General features: G+C 48.5%; 1 protein-coding gene across 1 annotated transcript in view; it reads left to right on the plus strand.

Moving 5' to 3' along the window:
• The window catches only part of FAM135B (family with sequence similarity 135 member B), a 159385-nt gene that overhangs the window by 74656 nt on the left and 65898 nt on the right, over positions 1 to 18831 (plus strand). The window contains exons 5-6 of the mRNA XM_069600794.1: positions 2567 to 2740; positions 6004 to 6130. Of these exons, the coding sequence (XP_069456895.1) occupies positions 2567 to 2740; positions 6004 to 6130 (301 nt within the window). The remainder of the gene's footprint in view (positions 1 to 2566; positions 2741 to 6003; positions 6131 to 18831) is intronic.

The following is an 18831-nucleotide window of genomic DNA, read 5'->3' on the forward strand; positions in this document are numbered from 1 at the left end:
CCCTCCAGGGTGGGAAATGATCAGGTATTACCTTGTTGCCATCAGAATAGTAGTTAACCGAGAGGCTGCATGCCAGGGACTGGCCCAAAGCAAATGTAACTCAGCAATGGGCTCTGAGCTCCTTGACTATGAGACACTGGGTGTATTTCGGCACTTTTCTAAATCTCAGACAGGCTTCATTACAGGTTCTGTACTTCATGGGTCTGTTATGAGGATTAAGAGAGGGAATATCTAAGCCGGGCCAAGCGCGGGGCCCAGGGATCAGTGTCGTCTTCCTCTCTGTGGCTTCCTAGATGCGTGTGGGGCAAATTTCCGTGTGTCACTTCCTCCCTATAGCACACAGCCCTTAATAACCATCAGAGCAGAGTGCTTTCTTGGAGTATAAGATTAGCTAAGAGGAACAGGAAGCCAGAGGCCAGGCAGGACTTGAAAATGCCATATTTTTTAATTTTCATAAATTGGGTTTAGGGATGACAAAGCATCTCTATTACATCCTGGGGGTAGACTTCAGGCTTTGAAACATGACCCAGCCAGTCAGCTTCTTTTGGAGCCATTTAGGCCTGAGCAGGATCAAAACAGAGGAGCATGCCAGGTGATGTCAGGGGCACGAGGGCTCTGAATGTCCACCCCATCAGTGGTTCTCAGGGGACGATTGTGTCCCCCAAGGGAATTTGGCCAAATCTGGAGACATTTTCTCATTATTTAAATTTTTTTTTTCACATTTTAATTTTTTTGGCTGTGCCATACAGCGTGCATGCAGGACCTTAGTTCCCTGAGCAGGAATCGAACCCGAACCCATGTCCCCTGCACTGGGAGCTCAGAGTCTTAACCATCGGATGGCCAGGAGGTCCCTCTGGGGACATTTCTGATTGTCACTCTGGGCAGGGGGTGGGTGCTCCTGGCTTCTAGTGGGTAGGGTCCAGGGATAGTCCTGAACATCCCATTATGCATAGGATTGCACCCCACTCCCCAGCAGAGCATTGTTCAGCTCCCAAGGGTCTGTATCACTGAGGCTGGGAAACCTGCCCTAGCCTGACCTCGCATTTGAAACTGCTGCTCTGCAAAGGCCCATGAGCACGTGCTTGCACAGGGGTGGGGAGCTCACTTCTCCCCGACAGATCCCACCCTGTCCTGGACAGTCCTGCCTGTCAGGACATCCCTCTTTACTTCAAGGTACACGTCACCCCTGTGTGCCTTCCCTCAGTTGCTCTCAGGTTCAGTCCTTGGAGCTGCACAGACACACAAGACTCTTTGCGCCATCTCTTCCCCTCCAGTTAAACACCAGGGCTCTTTCTCTGAGTTTTGCATTTGTTTGATTTTTTGGGTTGGTTTTTAGTTCCTTTATAAGAACCTAAGCATTTGCTTCTCAGTGCCATCCAGTTCATCTCTGTTTTCTCCCACCTTGTTGTTTTATTGTTCTTTCGCTCAGTCGTGTCTGACTCTTTGTAGCCCCATGGGCTGCAGCACACCACGCTTCCCTGTCCTTCACTCTCTCCTGAAGTTTGCTCAGACTCCTGTCCATTGAGTCAGTGATGCCATCCGACCATCTCACCCTCTGTCGCCACCCCCCCCACCCTTGCCCTCAATCTTTCCCACCCTAAGGCTGGGTGGGAAAGATTGAAGGCAGTTCAGTCCTTTCCTATATTGCTGCTTTGCTGCTAAGTCACTTCAGTCATGTCCCACTCTGTGCGACCCCATAGACAGCAGCCCACCAGGCTCCCCCGTCTCTGGGATTCTCCAGGCAAGAACACTGGAGTGGGTTGGCATTTCCTTCTCCAATGCATGAAAGTGAAGTCACTCAGTTGTGTCCAACTCTTCACGACCCCATGGACTGCAGCCTACCAGGCTCCTTCATCCATGGGATTTTCCAGGCAAGAGTACTGGAGTGGGGTGCCATTCCTATATTGAGACCCCCCAAATAACTGAATTCTGTCTCCATCAGTTACAAAACACTAGAGAGAAGGTACGGGGAATCCTGGATGAAACTGATCAGACTCGATTGCTCTTTGGAGGTCATTTATTCATTCAGTCACATATCCCTTTTGATAAACAAATTCTGACAGATTTCTGCTGTGTGCCCAATTCTGTTTGGTGTTAGGGATTCAGCAGTGACTTAGTCACAGTTCTTGCCTTTAAGAGGTAGGACTCTTGTGGAAAACACAGTGGTAGCAAGGAAGTGCTGTGCTGGGGGCCCATGGGGGAAATACAAGAGCACGCTGGGGCATGGGAGTCCAGGAGGGCTTCACTGCTGGGCCTGGAAAAGCATCTGGTCATCTTTCCATCACTGCGAGGTGAGCTCAGCATCCGTGATAGCAGAATGTGAGCCCAGCTCTGCAGCATAGCAGCTGTGTGGGGTCCTGGGGGTTGCTTTCCATCTCTGAGCCTCAGTTGCTTCATTTTCCCATCATGGCAAAAAAGTTTTTACCTAGTAGAGTTATTTGCAGGGAGGGATTGGATAAGCCACTGGGCGCACAGTGTTTGTGTGTGGGCAAGGTTGCCATGTGGACTCTCCTGGAGGCAGGGACATGCCACCACCACTCACGTAAATCACTTGCCTGCCTTCCAGGCTGAGGGACATGGCCGGGGTCCCCGTGATCAGCAGCCGTGTGCTGGGCCTGCACTTCCACCCCCGGAGAGGCCTGCATCACCAGGTACCCGTCATGTTCGACTATTTCCACCTGTCGGTGATCTCGGTGACCATCCACGCCGCCCTGGTGGCCCTGCAGCAGCCGCTGATCAGGTATGAGGTTACACGTCCTGGGGTTCTGGGGGCAGGGTGGCCACTTCGGGTTCCTTGTTACCTTGTTGCTTGAGTCTCCCGTGTGGCTGAGATGCTGAGAGCTGCCCAGAGAACATCAGCCCAGACCAGAGAAGCTCCCTTAGGCTGCAAATTTCAGCTCTGAGCCTCTCTGAGGGGCAGAGGAGAGGTGGACAGGGGCCTGGGGAGGACATGGATGGGGAACCTCAGAGCTGATTGGTTTCAACCTGTTGCCTTCAGCTGACCTGGCTTCTTTCTAACCATGCCTTATTTGAAAAGTTACCTAACATCTCTGAGATACACAGTCTCCGTCTCTAAGCCAGGACACTTATGGGGGTTGTCCACATAGGTTTCAGAGAGTCTCACATGAGGACAGTGCCCGGCATGCAGTTTTCTGCCTCCTCCTCCGGTGGCTGTTTGTCTAAGGGTAGGACCACCTGCGGAGAAGGCAATGGCACCCCATTCCAGTACTCTTGCCTGGAAAATCCCATGGATGGAGGAGCCTGGTAGGCTGCAGTCCATGGGGTCGCGAAGAGTCGGACACAACTGAGCGACTTCATTTTCACGCATTGGAGAAGGAAATGGCAACCCACTCCAGTGTTCTTGCCTGGAGAATCCCAGGGACGGGGGAGCCTGGTGGTCTGCTGTCTGTGGGGTCGCACAGAGTTGGACACAACTGAAGCGACTTAGCAGCAGCAGTAGCAGGACCACCTGAGTGGTCCCATGCTTTCTCTTCAGGGAATTGTCCCAGCATCTCCATGGCCTCAAGGTGCACTGAGGTTCTATGAATGCTGTAACAGAGGGACCGAACTGACAGTAACGAGCATGTCCTATGATACCCGGGCATCTTCATCCAAAATGCCTGGCAGGACCAGAGGTGGCATCAGCTTGCTTCAAACCTCCCCCATGCGTGAGGGTTACACATGTGAGCAGAGAGATATTTAGGGATGGAATCTTGTATTCTGCAGTTTCTGGAAGGGAACTTTCCTGATGTCCCTTTTCAGGACACTTCTCAGTGCTGGGGGTTGAAATACAGGTGGGGGAGACTCCAGTCTCCATTCATGGCTGGGTAGGGGTCAGTGCCCTGATCCCCTGCTGGGGTCAGCGTGTAGGAAATAAGATTTTGGTGGGGTGACGTGGCCACGCTGTGCTTCCCCGGTCACCATGCCATCTGCTTGCCGAGCTCCGTCCTGGACTCTGCCTGCTAATGGGGCTATTTCAGAGCCTCTGCGTAGAAAGTTTAACCTTCTAACAGAAATAATTCTTTGCAAGTTTGTCTGCAGCCGCCTTGCCAGAGAGCGGCGCAGATAGAAATTCACCAGCAGAGTTGAGGCTTCTCCAGGGATGGGGGTAAAAATAGAGCTGCCTTCTGTTCTCTGCGTTCTGCAGGAAGGATTCCTGTGAGTTCACTCACAGTGGTTGGGAACCCTTTAAGATTATGGGAAATACCTGTCAAGTAGGGCAAGCTCCAGTTTTTCCAAAAAAGCAGTTTTAGTATCAGTTGTTAAATCCAGCCAGGAAGAAGCAGGTGTGGAATGAAAATTTAACCTTAAAAGATCCTTCCCTGAAACAGACTCAGGTCTGTTTAACCCTCAGTGTTTAACCCTCAGCTGGGTACCACTGGAGTTCCTCTGAGAAGACTCAGCAGCTCAAGGTCACACTGAAGTCAATGATGAGTTATTCTAGTGACTGATTTGCGGTCGGTCCTCTGAGTGTGCCATGAGCATCACAGCTCATAACAAATTCCCCGTTTCTACTGCAGTGTTCCATTTATCCACATTCTAGCTAAACTGTAGAGTTGCTTCAAATCTCAGTTCTAAACAATTCCAAGACATGATTCTATTAGAGTGGATTGTATTTGTGGTATTATCAACAATAGCTATATGAATAGAATAATGGTTCTGTTAGCTTTTATGATTTTGTGGTATTATTGACAAGAACTTCTAGCATTTATTGAATCATTGCTCTTTGCCAGACATTGTGCTTACACTTGGCTAAACTCATGGGATCCTCAGACAACCCCACTGTTAAGGTGCTGGTATCAACCTTTTTGACTTATGAGGATACAGAGAGGTTTAAAACTTTCCCCATGGAGCTGGCAAATGCTGCTGCTGGAATTTAAACCCTGGGAGGCCTCAGTGGGTAAAGAAGCCACCTGCAGCTGCAGGAGATGCAGGAGACAGGGGTTCAGTCCTTGGGTCGGGAAGACCCCCTGGAGGAGGACATAGCAACCCACTCCAGTGTTCTTGCCTGGAGAATCCCGTAACAGAAGAGCCTGGCGGGCTGCAGTCCATGGGATCACAAGAGTCGGACATGACTTAGCAACTAAACCACCACCAACTCACATGGGCTTTTCTCATCTCCCTTGATCCTAAAATGGATGGTCGCCATCGCTCTGTGCTCGTTGATCTTGTGATGACTTGCAGAGCTGAGCAGGGTCTGTATTTTTGTCTGTGGAACAGATACAGAGTTTCTAACTAGTGTCGACACAGTGAAAATCTTTGACATCCACGATGCTATGAAACTTCTGTGTGGTCATGTGTGGAGGTGGGTATTGTTTTCCCTTTTCCCGCAGAAGAACAGAGGTTCGGGAGGGGCCTAGGGGTTGAAGGACTTCACTCTGGGTTGGACCAATGACAGGAGTAGTTTAGGGCTCATACCGCATCAGATGGAGCCTCCCCTGTCTCTCTGATCAAGATCCCATGCTGCCTTCCCCTGTGGTTAAGTCACCGCTGCCTCCGTGCGTCTCATCAGGCAGGCTGTGGGCATTTATAGACATAGCGGGATGTGTGACATCCTTGGCCCCAGAGCTCATGTGCCAGTTACACCCACTCGTCCTGGCAGCATGCATAAATGTCCCCCCCAAGCATCCCTCGGGGGTGAGCTGTGGGGTCATGCTCAGTCGCTTTAATTGTGTCTGACTTCGTGCCATTTCATGAACTCTAGCCCGCCAGGCTCCTCTGTCCATGGGGTTCTCCAGGCAAGAATATTGGAGTGGGATTGCCATGCCCTCCTCCAGGGGATTTTTCCTGACCCAGGGAATGAACCCACATCTCTTGTGTCTCCTGCATTGATAGGCCGGTTCTTTACTTCTAGGACCACCTGCTCTCTCTTCTAAATGGCTTATCTCATAGGCTCCCCAGGAACAGCATCAAGGAGGCTGAATTAATGGCACCATCTTTTCCTTTACACCCTTTGACAAAAATTAGACACATTTTCAGTTCTTTCAATTCCCTTCTTTACAGTTTTACTCGCCCGGGAAGAGGCTCCTGGCTTGGGAAAGGCGGCCCAGACACAGGACCAGAGCAGTCTAGCCTTTCCCTGGAAAACCTGGTCTTCGGAGCTGGATACTGCAAGCCGACCTCCTCAGAGGTAACGTCTGCACAGGGACAGCAGCCCCAAGACTGCAGACCTCACTTGGCAGGCTGCGTCTGTTCTGTGAGACTTCTGTTCATTTCAGATGCCGCATATAGTGTTTCTTTGCTCCCTCCATCCTTATCTCTTGTTGACCCATCCGTTCCTTCTTTGGTTGGCTGCTACATTTATCAAACAAATTCCTAATGCCAGGCCCCAGAGTAGTTGCAGAGAGGAGGGTCTTCCCATGGTACCCCTGTCATATGGCCCCTTGAAAAATATGGTTCCATGGAGGTCATGGGACACGTTGTAAGGGGCTTCCCCTGGACCATGTGGAACCTCAAAAGCCCTTTGACCATAAGCTCATTTCAAAACCTGGGTCCATCCTTCATTTGCTCCCTTCTCTGAGCCTGTTTTCCCACCTGTAGAGTGGGGTTGCTGATACTTAATAACCTCACAGGTGAGTTTGTGTGTTCATTGCTGTAATAGGTAAAAGGTTCCATCCCTGCTCCAGACCCCCCAGGGCTTGACCAAAGGCTTTATCGTGACCACATCACAGCCCAGCCTCGCCCTCTGTCCCATGCTGCTTCTCACTCCTGCATATGCTCTGCCTCTGAGACCTCCCCAGTAGACCCACCTGAAAATCCCCAGCTTAGACTCTGTTTTCCAGGGAACATGGTTTGGAACATCAGGGCATATCAGGGGTTGTAGATCAGTTCGATGCATCTTTGACGACACTTCCATCCCCAGACAGGGGCCTTTGCTGGGACCACAGGAGCACAGGGTATGACGGTGATCGGGTGTCTGCCCTGAAGGAACTCCTGGGTACCTGTCTGCACATCCTCGAAGGCCCCATTCAGACACCACCCCCCTCTGAGAAGCGCTCTCTGATCTCCTAGCAAGAAATTCTCCCTCCCAAATGCTTTCTCTACAGTCAACTCAAGGCATCTCTGTCTTTCCTCCACTGGGCTCCAGACAGCTGGGGACAGAGCCCAGTGCCTTCAACTCCACATCCTTAGGGCCTGGCACCATGCCCAGCACATGTGGTTAACCCTCAGGAAATGTGTGTTGGATGGATGACTGATCCAAGTACCTGGTCATGTTCATATAGAACTCTGAGCAGTGAGAGAGCTGAGTCACAGAGGGGTTCCTTGCCTTATACGATGGCAGACAGCGAGCAGGGGGAGAGCGAGGCATCGTCATGGACACCTGGATGGCAAGCAGGGGCCTTTCAGAGGCCCTGGACCTGGTGTGGGGCGGGGTGAGGAACAGCGTAGATCATCTCAGCCTGTCTGATTCTGTTACACCTGGAGAGGCGAAGCATCACCACAGCGATGACGCAGAGAGAAGGCTATGCTTTCAAATATCTGCTCTGCTCAGTACTTTGTGATGTGGTGGACTATATTCACCCTGTAAAAATTCAGGCTCCTCCAGTTTAAAATGGGACAATACCTATATCTTAGAAAGGATTTTAGTACAGAAATAGGCTCACAGCGGGCACAAGATCTTTTTTTTCCCCTCCATTCTTTTATTGGCTATTTTTGGGGATGTGTGTCAAAGAAGACATCTCTGTCTTTCACAAGAGTCAGATAAAATAGCTTATTGGTGGGTGCTCAGTGGTGAACTTGCTCACAGCTCAATGGGCTATTTTCAGGACCAGTTCCATTTGGGTCCCATCCGATTATGTGGGCTCAGAGCCCCGTGCCCATCCTTTGCCTTCCCTCCCACCCCCTGCAAGGCAAGGGCTGCCAAGCAAGGAATAAAATCCACTCCCCCGCCTCCCTCGCTGGCTGTGCCTTCAAGTCCCCGAGAAGCCCAGTGCATTAGCAAATAACATCACAATCCGTGGAGATTGCAGCATCAGCTGTAGCGATTAGGGAACAGGTGTTCCCATCTAAATAAGCCTTTGTGTGCAGAGCCATGTGCAGGAACTAGAGATTCACAGCAAAGTAAGGTCATTGGCATGAAAAATCCTCAGGGGGTGAGGGTTGCCATGACGTGACACGCCCCCTTCCCCAGGAGCCCAGGTGTCTCTGGTTCTGCAACCTTGCTCTTTCCTGCAGCATCTTAAGCAAAGAGGGCTTCAAATTTAGGGTTGAAGCTGGAGCTTGCATCCCCTTCCCCTCGCACCTCCAGAAACACCAGCAGCTTTGCCCCAGGGGAACTGTTTTCCCTCTCCCACTCATGGCTTATCTGTCAAAGAGGATACTAATGCCTGCCTCGCAGGGTTGCTGAGAAGATTAAATGAAATAAGCGTATAAAATCCTGCAGCAGAGAGCTTGGCACAAAAGTGCTCAATAAAATCCTCTGCTGGTCTTATTTTTCTTTGAGTTTATCCACATAATTAAATTGAATGTTACTCCAAGAGCCTCGTGTTGTCGTGTGGGAGGGACGTGGAGGGTCTTAGATGTTCCCTGTGCTTGGCTTCCGCTCCAGCCCGCTGTGTGACCCTGAGCCAGATAATGGCCCTCTCTGGGCCTTGGTTTCTCAATGTCTAGAAAGAGAATTGGATGAGATCACTCTGGAGGCCTCCTTTGGTCCTCGCTATGCTCTCTTATATTGTGATATCCTGATACTTCCTTGTACAACTGGGGACACTTGACGTGTGCCTGGTGTATTCAGATTCTCCACAGAAACAGAATCAATAGGATAATAAGATTACATGTGCACACGCACACACACACACACGTATAAAGAGACAGAGAGATAGACTTATTTTAAGGAATTGTCTCATGTGAATATGGAGGCCAGCAAGTCCAATTTCTGCAGATCAGGCTAGTAAGCTGGAGACCCAGGGCAGAGTTACAGTTTGAGTCCAAAGGCCATCTGTTGACCGAACGACCAACTTCTTTCTTCTTTAGAGTGGGAAGGATGGGTAATATGTGTGTCAGTCTTTTTTTTTTTAACACCTTCAACTTATTGGACGAGGCCCACCCACAGTGTGGTGAATAACCTTTACCCATGATTCAAATCATGATTTAAATGTGAATCTCCTCTGAAACATACTTTCACAGAAATGTTTAGAATAATGCTTGACTGTCTATCTGGGTACCATGGATGGGCCCTATGGACACATAAAATTGACCGTCAGTGCTCAGGGTCTGACAGACTCTACTTGAAGATCAGGAATCCAGTGACTCACAGTCGGGAGGAAGCCTTTTTTCCTCAGAAGCTGGGGTACACTCCCTTTCTTTTCACTGAAAGAAGTGGGGTCGCTCCACTGCCCGGGGGAGGAAGAGCCACATGGTGGAGAGACGCAGACATTAGGGCTCCCCTCATTCTCAGAGCTCTGCCTCCTTGGGCAGTGGGATCTGGGTGTCTGTTATTTTATCTGTTAGTCCCTTATTCAGCCCTCCGCTCTGCTGGCCTCTGTGTGCCGCAGGGACAAAAACGAAGAAAACTCAGTCCTTACCCTCAGTGGGTCATGAGATCTAGTGTGTGAGGCATAGGAGTAATTGAAATGTTTAAAATCCATGATTATGTGAAACGTGTCAGTCAGTCAGTTCAGTTGCTCAGTCGTATCCAACTCTGAGACCCCATGAACTGCAGCATGCCAGGCCTCCCTGTCCATCACCAAAGAGTTTACTCAAGCTCATGTCCATCGTGTCGGGGATGCCATCCAACCATCTCATCCTTTGTCGTCCCCTTCTCCTCCCACCTTCAATCTTTCCCAGCACCAGGGTCTTTTTGAATGAGTCAGTTCTTTGCATCAGGTCGCCAAAGGATTGGAGTTTCAGCTTCAGCATCAGTCCTTCCAATGAATATTCAGCACTGATTTCCTTTAGGATTGACTGGTTGGATCTCCTTGCAGTCCAGGGGACTCTCAAGAGTCTTCTCCAACACCACAATTCAACAGCATCAATTCTTTGGCACTCAGCTTTCTTTATGGTCCAACTCTTACATCCATACATGACTACTGGAAAAACCATAGCTTTGACTAGACAGACCTTTGTTGGCAAAGTAATATCTCTGCCTTTTAGTATGTTGTCTATGTTGGTCATAATCTTTCTTCCAAGGAGCACTTTTTTCACTTTTCCAAGTGAAAAGTGTGATACTCATCATTTGAAATCATGTTTTTTTTTACATTTTATTTTTATTTTTTGTCCTCACTGTGCAGCATGTGGGATCTTACTTCCCAGACCAGGGATTGAACCCACATGCCCTGCAGTGGAAGCATAGTCTTAACCACTGGACCACCAGCAAAGTCCCTGAAATCACATTTCTGAATGCCTGCTTTACACCAAGATACTCTGTTAAACCACTGATGCATGTGGATTCCATCCATTTCCACAAAACAGTTTCTTATTTCCTTTGACAGCTGAAGAAACTTAGAGAGAGGTTAAGCCGTATCTGTAAAGTCACACAGCTGGGCAGGGGCCAAGCTGGCATTTTAACTCAGCCTGATGCCAACTCCCCACCCGTCTTTAGCTGCTGAAAGAGTGAAAGGATTATTTGCTCAGTTATGTCTCTTTGTGACCCCGTGGACCGTAGCCCACCAGGCCCCTCTGTCCGTGGAATTCTCCAGGCAAGAATACTGCAGTGGATTGCTATGCCCTTCTCCAGGGGATCTTCCTGACTCAGGGATTGAGCCTGGGCCTCCTGCATTGCAGGCAGATTCTTTATCAACTGAGCCACAAGGGAAGCCCATTGGTTAATCAGCGACAGAGAAAGGGCTTGGGCTTGTCTGCTCCGCCAAGGCAGGTGAATGTTTGATTGGCCCGCGGGTGCGCCTTGCACAGGGCGCATGCTCAGGAAGGCTTTGTTGAGTGAATGAGTGGCTGAGATCCTGGAATCTGAGAATATCAGGATGAAAGAGATCAAAAGCCCCAGCCGGGAGACAGTTAGGCCTCTAACTTTCCCCCAGATCTGTTTGGTGCTGCTGCCCTGAGCCTCATTGGTCCTGTGCTCACCGGCTAAGATCACAGAAGACGTGCTGCCTGAGCAGATGACTGTGCCTCAGAGGAACACGCCGGCCGCCGGTGTGAAAGCCTGCCTTCCTCCGCTTCCCTTGGAAGGTGCTTCCCCAGACGGAGGAACGTGTGTCCTTGAGAGGAAATGCCGGCTCCTTTTTGTTTGGATCACTGAGAAGTGAAGGGCGGCATCTTCCTCGAAGGGCGCGGTGCTCACCCAGCACGTGCACACATGTGCGAGGTTTTGCAAGTACTTCTGTGCTGAGCTTTGTGGCCTGACAGCCCCGCCCTCACTGATGGCAGGCGTGTGCCTGTCGGGGGTCGGCATGTGGAGGGAAACTGAGGCACAGGCCTGACTTCCACGTGGAAATCTCCCCTCTCCCAGATGCACTGTGGTCTTCTTTATTTTTTTTCTTCTTGCTCCATTTCTGTTGGGTTCTTTTCTCTGTACCCTTTGCTCTAAATACACCCTTGCTCCTTGTTGTCAGCATCTTCAGGTCCCTCTTGTGGGGATCCAGAGTTATGAGGGTAAGACATGGACGTTTGTTATTACTATTAACACTTCATTAGGATGCCGTAAGGAGAGACACTGCTGTTGATTTGTTCACTAATCAGATGATCATCAGGCGCCTCCTGTGTCTCAGGCTCTGCACAAGGATGGTGATGTAGGGTGAACAAAAATGGCAGCCTCAACTCCCACCTTGTGGGATGCTATCATTTCTGTTGCCCTTGGTGTCCATCCAAGTTGCTGGCATATCACAGGTGCTCAGTTAATGTTGGAGGCACGGTTGAGTTGAAATGAGACCTCACTGGATTATTATTTTTTTAATGTTTATTTATGTATTCATTTGGCTGTATTGCATCTTAGTTGGTATCTTTGTTGTCTCATGCAGGATCTTTCATTGAGGTGCTCGGACTTTCTAGTTGTCGTATGTGGACTTAGTTGTTCCATGGCAGGTGGGGTTTAGTTCCCCGACCAGGGATTGAAGCCTCCTTCCCCACAATGCAGGGGAGAGTCTCAACCACTGGACCGCCAGGGAAGTCCCCCCATTGGCTCCTTGGCTCTCTCTAGTTGCTGCAAGTGGGGGCCACTCTTCCAGCTGTGGCGTGCAGGCTTCGCACTGCAGTAGCCTCTCTTGCTGTGGAGCGCAGGCTCTAGGGTGCGTGGGCTTCGTAGCTGCAGCACAGGGGCCCATTAGTTGTGGCTCGTGGGCCCTAGAGTGTGCAGGCCTCAGTAATTGTGGCCAATGGGCTCCGTGGTTACGGCCTGCGGGCTCTGGAGGGCTCAGCAGTTGTAGCGCATGAGCCAAGCTACCCCGCAGGGCATGTGGGATCTTCCTGGACCAGGGATCAAACCCGTGTCCCCTGCATTGGCAGGCAGATTCTCATCCACCATGACACCAGGGAAGTCCACCTTCTACTATTTTGAGAATTAAGTTGGCAAACGCTGTTGTGTTCTCCCTCTCCCTCTCTGCCAAACAGTTTCAGCAGTCTCATTTAAATGATTATCTAATTTCCTTAAAATCCTGGGGACTAAATAGTAGGTTGGTAAATGGTGCCCAGGCTATGATGGGCTTTCTGTTACATCAGTCTGCTTATGGATGCAATATAATTGTACAGGTTATTTCTAAAAGTGGATATAAATCAGTGGAAATGGGCTTTTCGTGCAGAAGTCTACAGTATTGATTATTTATGTGCCACCCTTTTCATTAGTGAAGAGCTGCTTTATTCCATAGTGCTTGCTTTCATATGCCTTGCTCCTCTCCAGAGAGTCAAGGCATGATGGGAGATGTCAGCTAGGAAAGGAGAGGGTGGTACCCTCCTTCCCAGACCGCCCTGCGTTTCTTCACTGCGTCATCAGGGTCCAGTGCAGCAGACACTCAATGAACACATACCGAGGGACTTCCCTGGCAGTCCAGTGGTTAAAAATCTGCCTTGTAGTGCAGGGGATGCGGGTTTGATCTTGGGTCGGTGACCGAGGATCCCACAACCCAGAGAGCACCTGAGCCCATGTGCTGTGACTTCTGAGCCCACCAGCCACAGCTGGAGTCCAGGTGCTGCAACTGAGAGACAATGCAGCCAAATAAATAAATATTAAAAAAATAAACACATACCGAGTGAATACAGGGTGTGGCTGCAGCAGGTCATACAGGCAACATCACCAGATTTGGAGGAAGAAAACCCAGTAGGGCTAAGGCCAGCTTCTTCCATGGGTGAACTGTGAGAGCTTGGGCAAGTCAGTTCACCTCTCTGAGCTGTTTCTTCTTGTCTTTTGTTGTTATTCAGTCGCTAAGTCATGTTCGACTCTTTGTGACCCCATGAACTGCAGCACATCAGGCTTCCGTGTCTTTCACTGGCTCCTGAGGTTTGCTCAGACTCATGCTCATTGAGTTGGTGATGCCATCCAACCATCTCATCCTCTCTCATCCCCTTCTCCTCTTGCCCTCCATCTTTCCCAGCATCAGGGTCTTTCTTTTCCAATGTGTTGGTTCTTCGCATCAGGAGGCCAAAGTATTGGAGCCTCGGCTTCAGCATCAGTCCTTCCAATGAATATTCAGGGTTGATTTCCTTTAGGATTGACTGGTTTGATCTCTTGGCAATCCAAGGGACTCTCAAGAGAAGAAACCTGCTCACATTGTAAATTCTGATTTTGGTTCAGATGGGAGAGGGGACTCCCCCTCGGCATACCCCTCTCTCTCTACCATCTTCTCTCCCGTCCTGTTCTCCAGGGATGATGAAATCATAACACCATGAATCACATTTGCCTTCTAACATAATTGTACCAGTTAAATATATCAAACACTTTCCCGTGTTAGGCTCTTGTTGGATATTTTTAATATGCAGTCTCTCAGCTCCCTGCATAGGTTCACATGCTATAGTTGAGGAAACTAAAGCTCTAACAACTTCAGCAAATAGCTCAGCACCAGGCAGAAGGTCCCGATAGGCCTGGTACATGAACCCAGGAAGGACTGCATCTGACCCCTGCCTTCTGTCCACTTGGAATCGTTATTCCCCTGCTTGTCTCCTTTAATCGTCCAGCAAGTGAAGGACCACATCTGCCACTCTTGGCATCAAGCATTCAACACAGGTATCTCTTAAGAATCAATAATTATATTAATGTTTGATCCTTTTTTGCAAATAATAATATTTTTTGAAGAACCCGAGTTGAAGCCATTCTGTGTGTATTTTTTCAAACTTTTTAGTTAATGCTCAAGTGTGAGGTTGAGTGATGTCACCATGAACAAATTAGCCCCGTCTCGAGTCTCATGGAATTTACAATCTGGCCAGGAAAACATACTGAAATAATAATTTCATGCAAGATAAACTTTAAGAAAGGGTCATCTACGGTGCTGTAGCTCTGCTGAAACATGTAATGGGGTCGGGGGGCGTTGGTCCCAAGGATACTGGGGTGGGACTTCCCTGATGGTCCATTGGCTAAGACTCCATGCTTCCAGTGCAGGAGGCCTGATTTCGATCCCTGGTCAGGCAGTTAGATTCTACGTGCTGAAACTAAGGTGGCTCAGATGGGAAAGAGTCTGCCTACAATGGAGGAGACTCGGGTTCAATCCCTGGGTTGGGAAGCTTTCCTGGAGAAGGAAATGGCAACCCACTCTAGTATTCTTGCCTGGAAAATCCCATGGATGGAGGAGCCTGGTAGGCTACAGCCCATGGGGTTGCAAAGAGTCGGACACAACTGAGCAACTTCACTTTAACTTTCATTAAAAAAATATATATATATCAGACTAATTGAGGGCAGGCTTCTCTGCAGGAGGAAATTGAATCTGCTTGTTCAGCTAGAAGGTACTCAGGATGCAAGACTGAATTTAGATCCATCTTTTGCCATGACTAGTGGCCTCCCAAATCCTCCATCTTCCAAAGCTAGGCATCACTGTTGCTGCTGCTGCTAAGTCACTTCAGTTGTGTCCAACTCTGTGCGACCCCATAGACGGCAGCCCACAAGGCTCCCTGTCCCTGGGATTCTCCAGGTAAGAACACTGGAGTGGGTTGCCATTTCCTTCTCAAATGCATGAAAGTGAAAGTGAAGACGCTCAGTCATGTCTGACTCTTAGCGACCCCATGGACTGCAGCCTACCAGGCTCCTCCACCCATGGGATTTTCCAGGCAAGAGTACTGGAGTGGGGTGCCATTCACTAGGGGGCCTCCAAAAGCATGTGGCCCATCTTTCTTTTTTTGAGAGAATATCCTTTGCCTGGAGCTTTTATGTATTACTTTATTTAGCATGTTTCTAAAGAATACCTATTTTCATTGCCCTCCTGATGGATTAGACAAGCACAGCCAAGGGAGAGATGAGGACTCCATGTCACAAGGGGTCAGTCTTTGGCTGGGGGTCTGCTAGGGAGGCACAAAGGAAGGTCAGGCTTCCTGAACTCAGAAACAGTCACGAAACCCTTCTGAGTGAAGCGTCTCTGATCTGAGTCAAAATAAGTGGATTGTTGATTGTAGCTGGGAGAGGAGGGCTGGGGAGGAGTGATAGAAGGGCCATGGGCAGGGAGTGAGAGGGCAGGGTACATCTGGGAACTCCAGGGAGGTCAGTGTGGATGGACATGGGGCTGGGACGGTCACAGTGGTCTGATCATTAGGAACCCTGGAAGCCAGCTTAGCCACAAAAATATGGCAAGTCGGGGACTGGAATGACAGGATGGGCGTCATCCTTGCTGTTATGTAGAGGACTCATTGAAGAAGAGTTTGGAGATGAGGCCAGAGAGGCGAGGATGGAGGCTAGCACAGTGGTCCAGGAAAGAACAGAACAATTACCTGGGCAATGAAGAGGTGAGTTGAGCAGAGAAGAAAGATAGATGGATGTCAGAACCGCAACTGAAGTAGAACGGGGAGACTTGCAAAATAAGTGGATGGTCAGGGATCACTACACATAGTCAACAAAATAATTGTTGGTCAGGGATCACTACAACTTGGTTGTGAGCTTGGTTCCTAATAAAGAGAGTTAGTAAATTTGATTCACACTCAAGTGTGAATGGCTGGAATAATCCATTTTAGGGGACCCTAATTGACATTTTAGGAATCAGTGAACTAAAATGGATGAGAATGGGCAAATTTAATTCAGATGACCATTGTATCTACCAGTGTGGGCAGGAATCCTTTAGAAGAAATGGTAGTCAGCAGAAGACTAATAGTCAGCAAAAGATTCTGAAATGTAGTGCTCAGGTGCAGTCTCAAAAATGACAGAACGATCTTGGGATTTTTTCCAAGGCAAACTATTCAATATCACAGTAATCCAAGTCTATGCCACAACTACTATGGCCAAAAGAAGTCAAATGATGCCATGAAGACCCACAAGACCTTATCGAGTTAACACCAAAAAAGATGTTCTTTGCATCTCAGGAGCTGTGCTTAGTCGCTCAGTCATGTCTGACTCTTTACGACCCCATGGACTGCAGCCTGCCAGGCTCCTCTGTCCATGGGGATTCTCCAGGCAAGAATACTGGAGTGGGTTGCCATGCCCTCCTCCAGAGAATCTTCCCAACCCAGGGATCGAACCCAGGTCTCCCGTATTGCAGGTGGATTCTTTACTATTTAAACTAACAGGAAAGCCCCAACATAGGGGATTGGAGCACAAAAGTAGGAAGCCAAGAGATACCTAGAGTAACAGGCAAGTTTGGCCTTGGATAAATGAAACAGGACAAAGGCTACCAGAATTTTGCCGAGACAACACACTGGTCATAGCAAACACCCTCTTCTGACAGTGCAAGAGATGACTCTACACATGGACCTCCCTAGATGGTCAATACTGAAATCAGATTGGTTATATATTCTTTGCAGCCGAAGATGGAGACGTTCTATACAGTCAGCAAAAAACAAGACTGGGAGTTGACAGTTGTTCAGATCATGAGCTCCTCATTGCAAAATTCAGGCTTCAGTTGAAGAAAGTAGGGAAAACCACTAGCCCATTCAGGTATGACCTAAATCAAATCTCTTATGATTATACAGTAGAGGTGACGAATAGATTCAAGAGATTAGATCTGATAGATTGCCTGAAGAACTATGGAAGGAGGGTCATAACACTGGATAAGAGGCGGCGACCAAAGCCACCCCAAAGAAAAAGAAATGCAAGAAGGCAAAGTGGTTGTCTGAGGAGACCTTACAACTAGCTGGGGAAAGAAGAGAAGCAAAAGGCAAAGGAGAAAGGGGAAGATTTACTCACCTGAATTTAGGAGTTTCATTTAAAACGATGAATGTTTATCTCACAAAAGGGGATATATGCTATTCTCTCTGCCCAGAATATCCTTCTCTGATCCCTCCCCTCACTCCCTCCACCCAGAGAAGTCCTAGTTAGCCTTCAAAACGCAATTCAGTCATTACCTTTTATATGAAGCTTTCTTTGACTACCCCAGATAACCCTAAGCTGCTGATTTGTCTGCCTTACATTTGCACTTTAAGCATACTTCTCTCATTTTGCCAGAAAGTAATAATTGTTTAATGAGTCTCTTTTGTTCCATCATTTGAAAGCATTCCGTAAGGGCATAGTCATTCATCTCAATATTCAAAATTAAATCACTCCAAGGACATTTTACCCTCCTTTCTCAGGGTGAAACCAGGTTGCCCCTTGAGGAAACAGATGACAGACTTGGTCGATAACCAGAATTTTAAGCAGGAAAGGAATTAAGGACCCTAGGAGTGAGCTGACAGTGTCCAGAGTCTTTGCCTTTGTCCTCTTTGTGGATATAATAACAGGTCATCATTGGGGGGGGGTCTACATTAAGGAAACTGGGGGCCAAAAGAAATGGAGCCCAAACGCTTGACCGCTGCAAATACTAATGACCAAATTAGAGAGGAGGACACAGTTCCGGCCACAGAGGCAATTGGCTGGGTGTTGGCTCTCATTCTGCCAGGATATATTTAGCATTGTGTGAATGTGAAAACAAGGTCTGAACATAAAGCATTTCACTGCTAATGGATTTGTGGGACGCACTTCTCTCAGCTGGTTCTTCACGGATGACAAGGGCCTGTAACTGACGTTGCCCAACATAGTGGTTATTCATTTGGTTCTTTCTTGACATCTAGCTGGGCAGATATCTTCCAATGGAAGTCTTGATGTCAGAGAGAAGGCCGTTTCTATTTACTGTGGTTTTAGTGGAAGGGACGCTGATGCAGGAGCCAGAAGCTGGAGATTCTAGAACTGATTTCCCAAGTGTCTATGCTGTGAGACCCCAGCAGAGCCCACCCCTGCAGGAGGGCTAAATCAGGAAATGCTGAACCTTGGAGCTGAGTGGGGTGTAGGTCTGGAAGAAACTGCAGAGATGTTCCCACATACCCTTCATTCTTTTTGTAAATTAATTTTTAATTGGAATATAGTAGCTTTACAATGTTGAGTTTGTTTCTACTGTATAGCAAAATGCATTAGCCATATGTTATACATACGTCCCTTCTTTTCTGAATTTCCTTCCAATTCAGGCCACTACAGACCCCTGAACAGAGCAGACGCTCATTAGTCATCTATTGTATACATAGTATTGATAGTGTGCATATGTTAATCTCAGTCTCCCAATTCATCTCACCCCTCTCTTTCCCTTACATTTCTTCTCTGCGTCTGGGTCTCTATTTCTGCTCTACAAGTAAGATCATTTATACCACTTTTCTAGATTCCACATGTATGTGTTAATATGCAATATTTGTTTTTCTCTTTCTGACTTACTTCACTCTGTGTGACAGTCTCTCTAGGTCCATCCATGTTTTGCAAATGGTACAATTTCATTCCTTTTTACTGCATTCCTTTAGGCATCTCTGAGGACTGCATTTCCCAGGCACACTTGGTATTAGATTTAAACCTTA

This window comes from Ovis canadensis, chromosome 9, assembly GCF_042477335.2.
Source record: "Ovis canadensis isolate MfBH-ARS-UI-01 breed Bighorn chromosome 9, ARS-UI_OviCan_v2, whole genome shotgun sequence".
NCBI classification, from domain to species: Eukaryota; Metazoa; Chordata; class Mammalia; order Artiodactyla; family Bovidae; genus Ovis; species Ovis canadensis.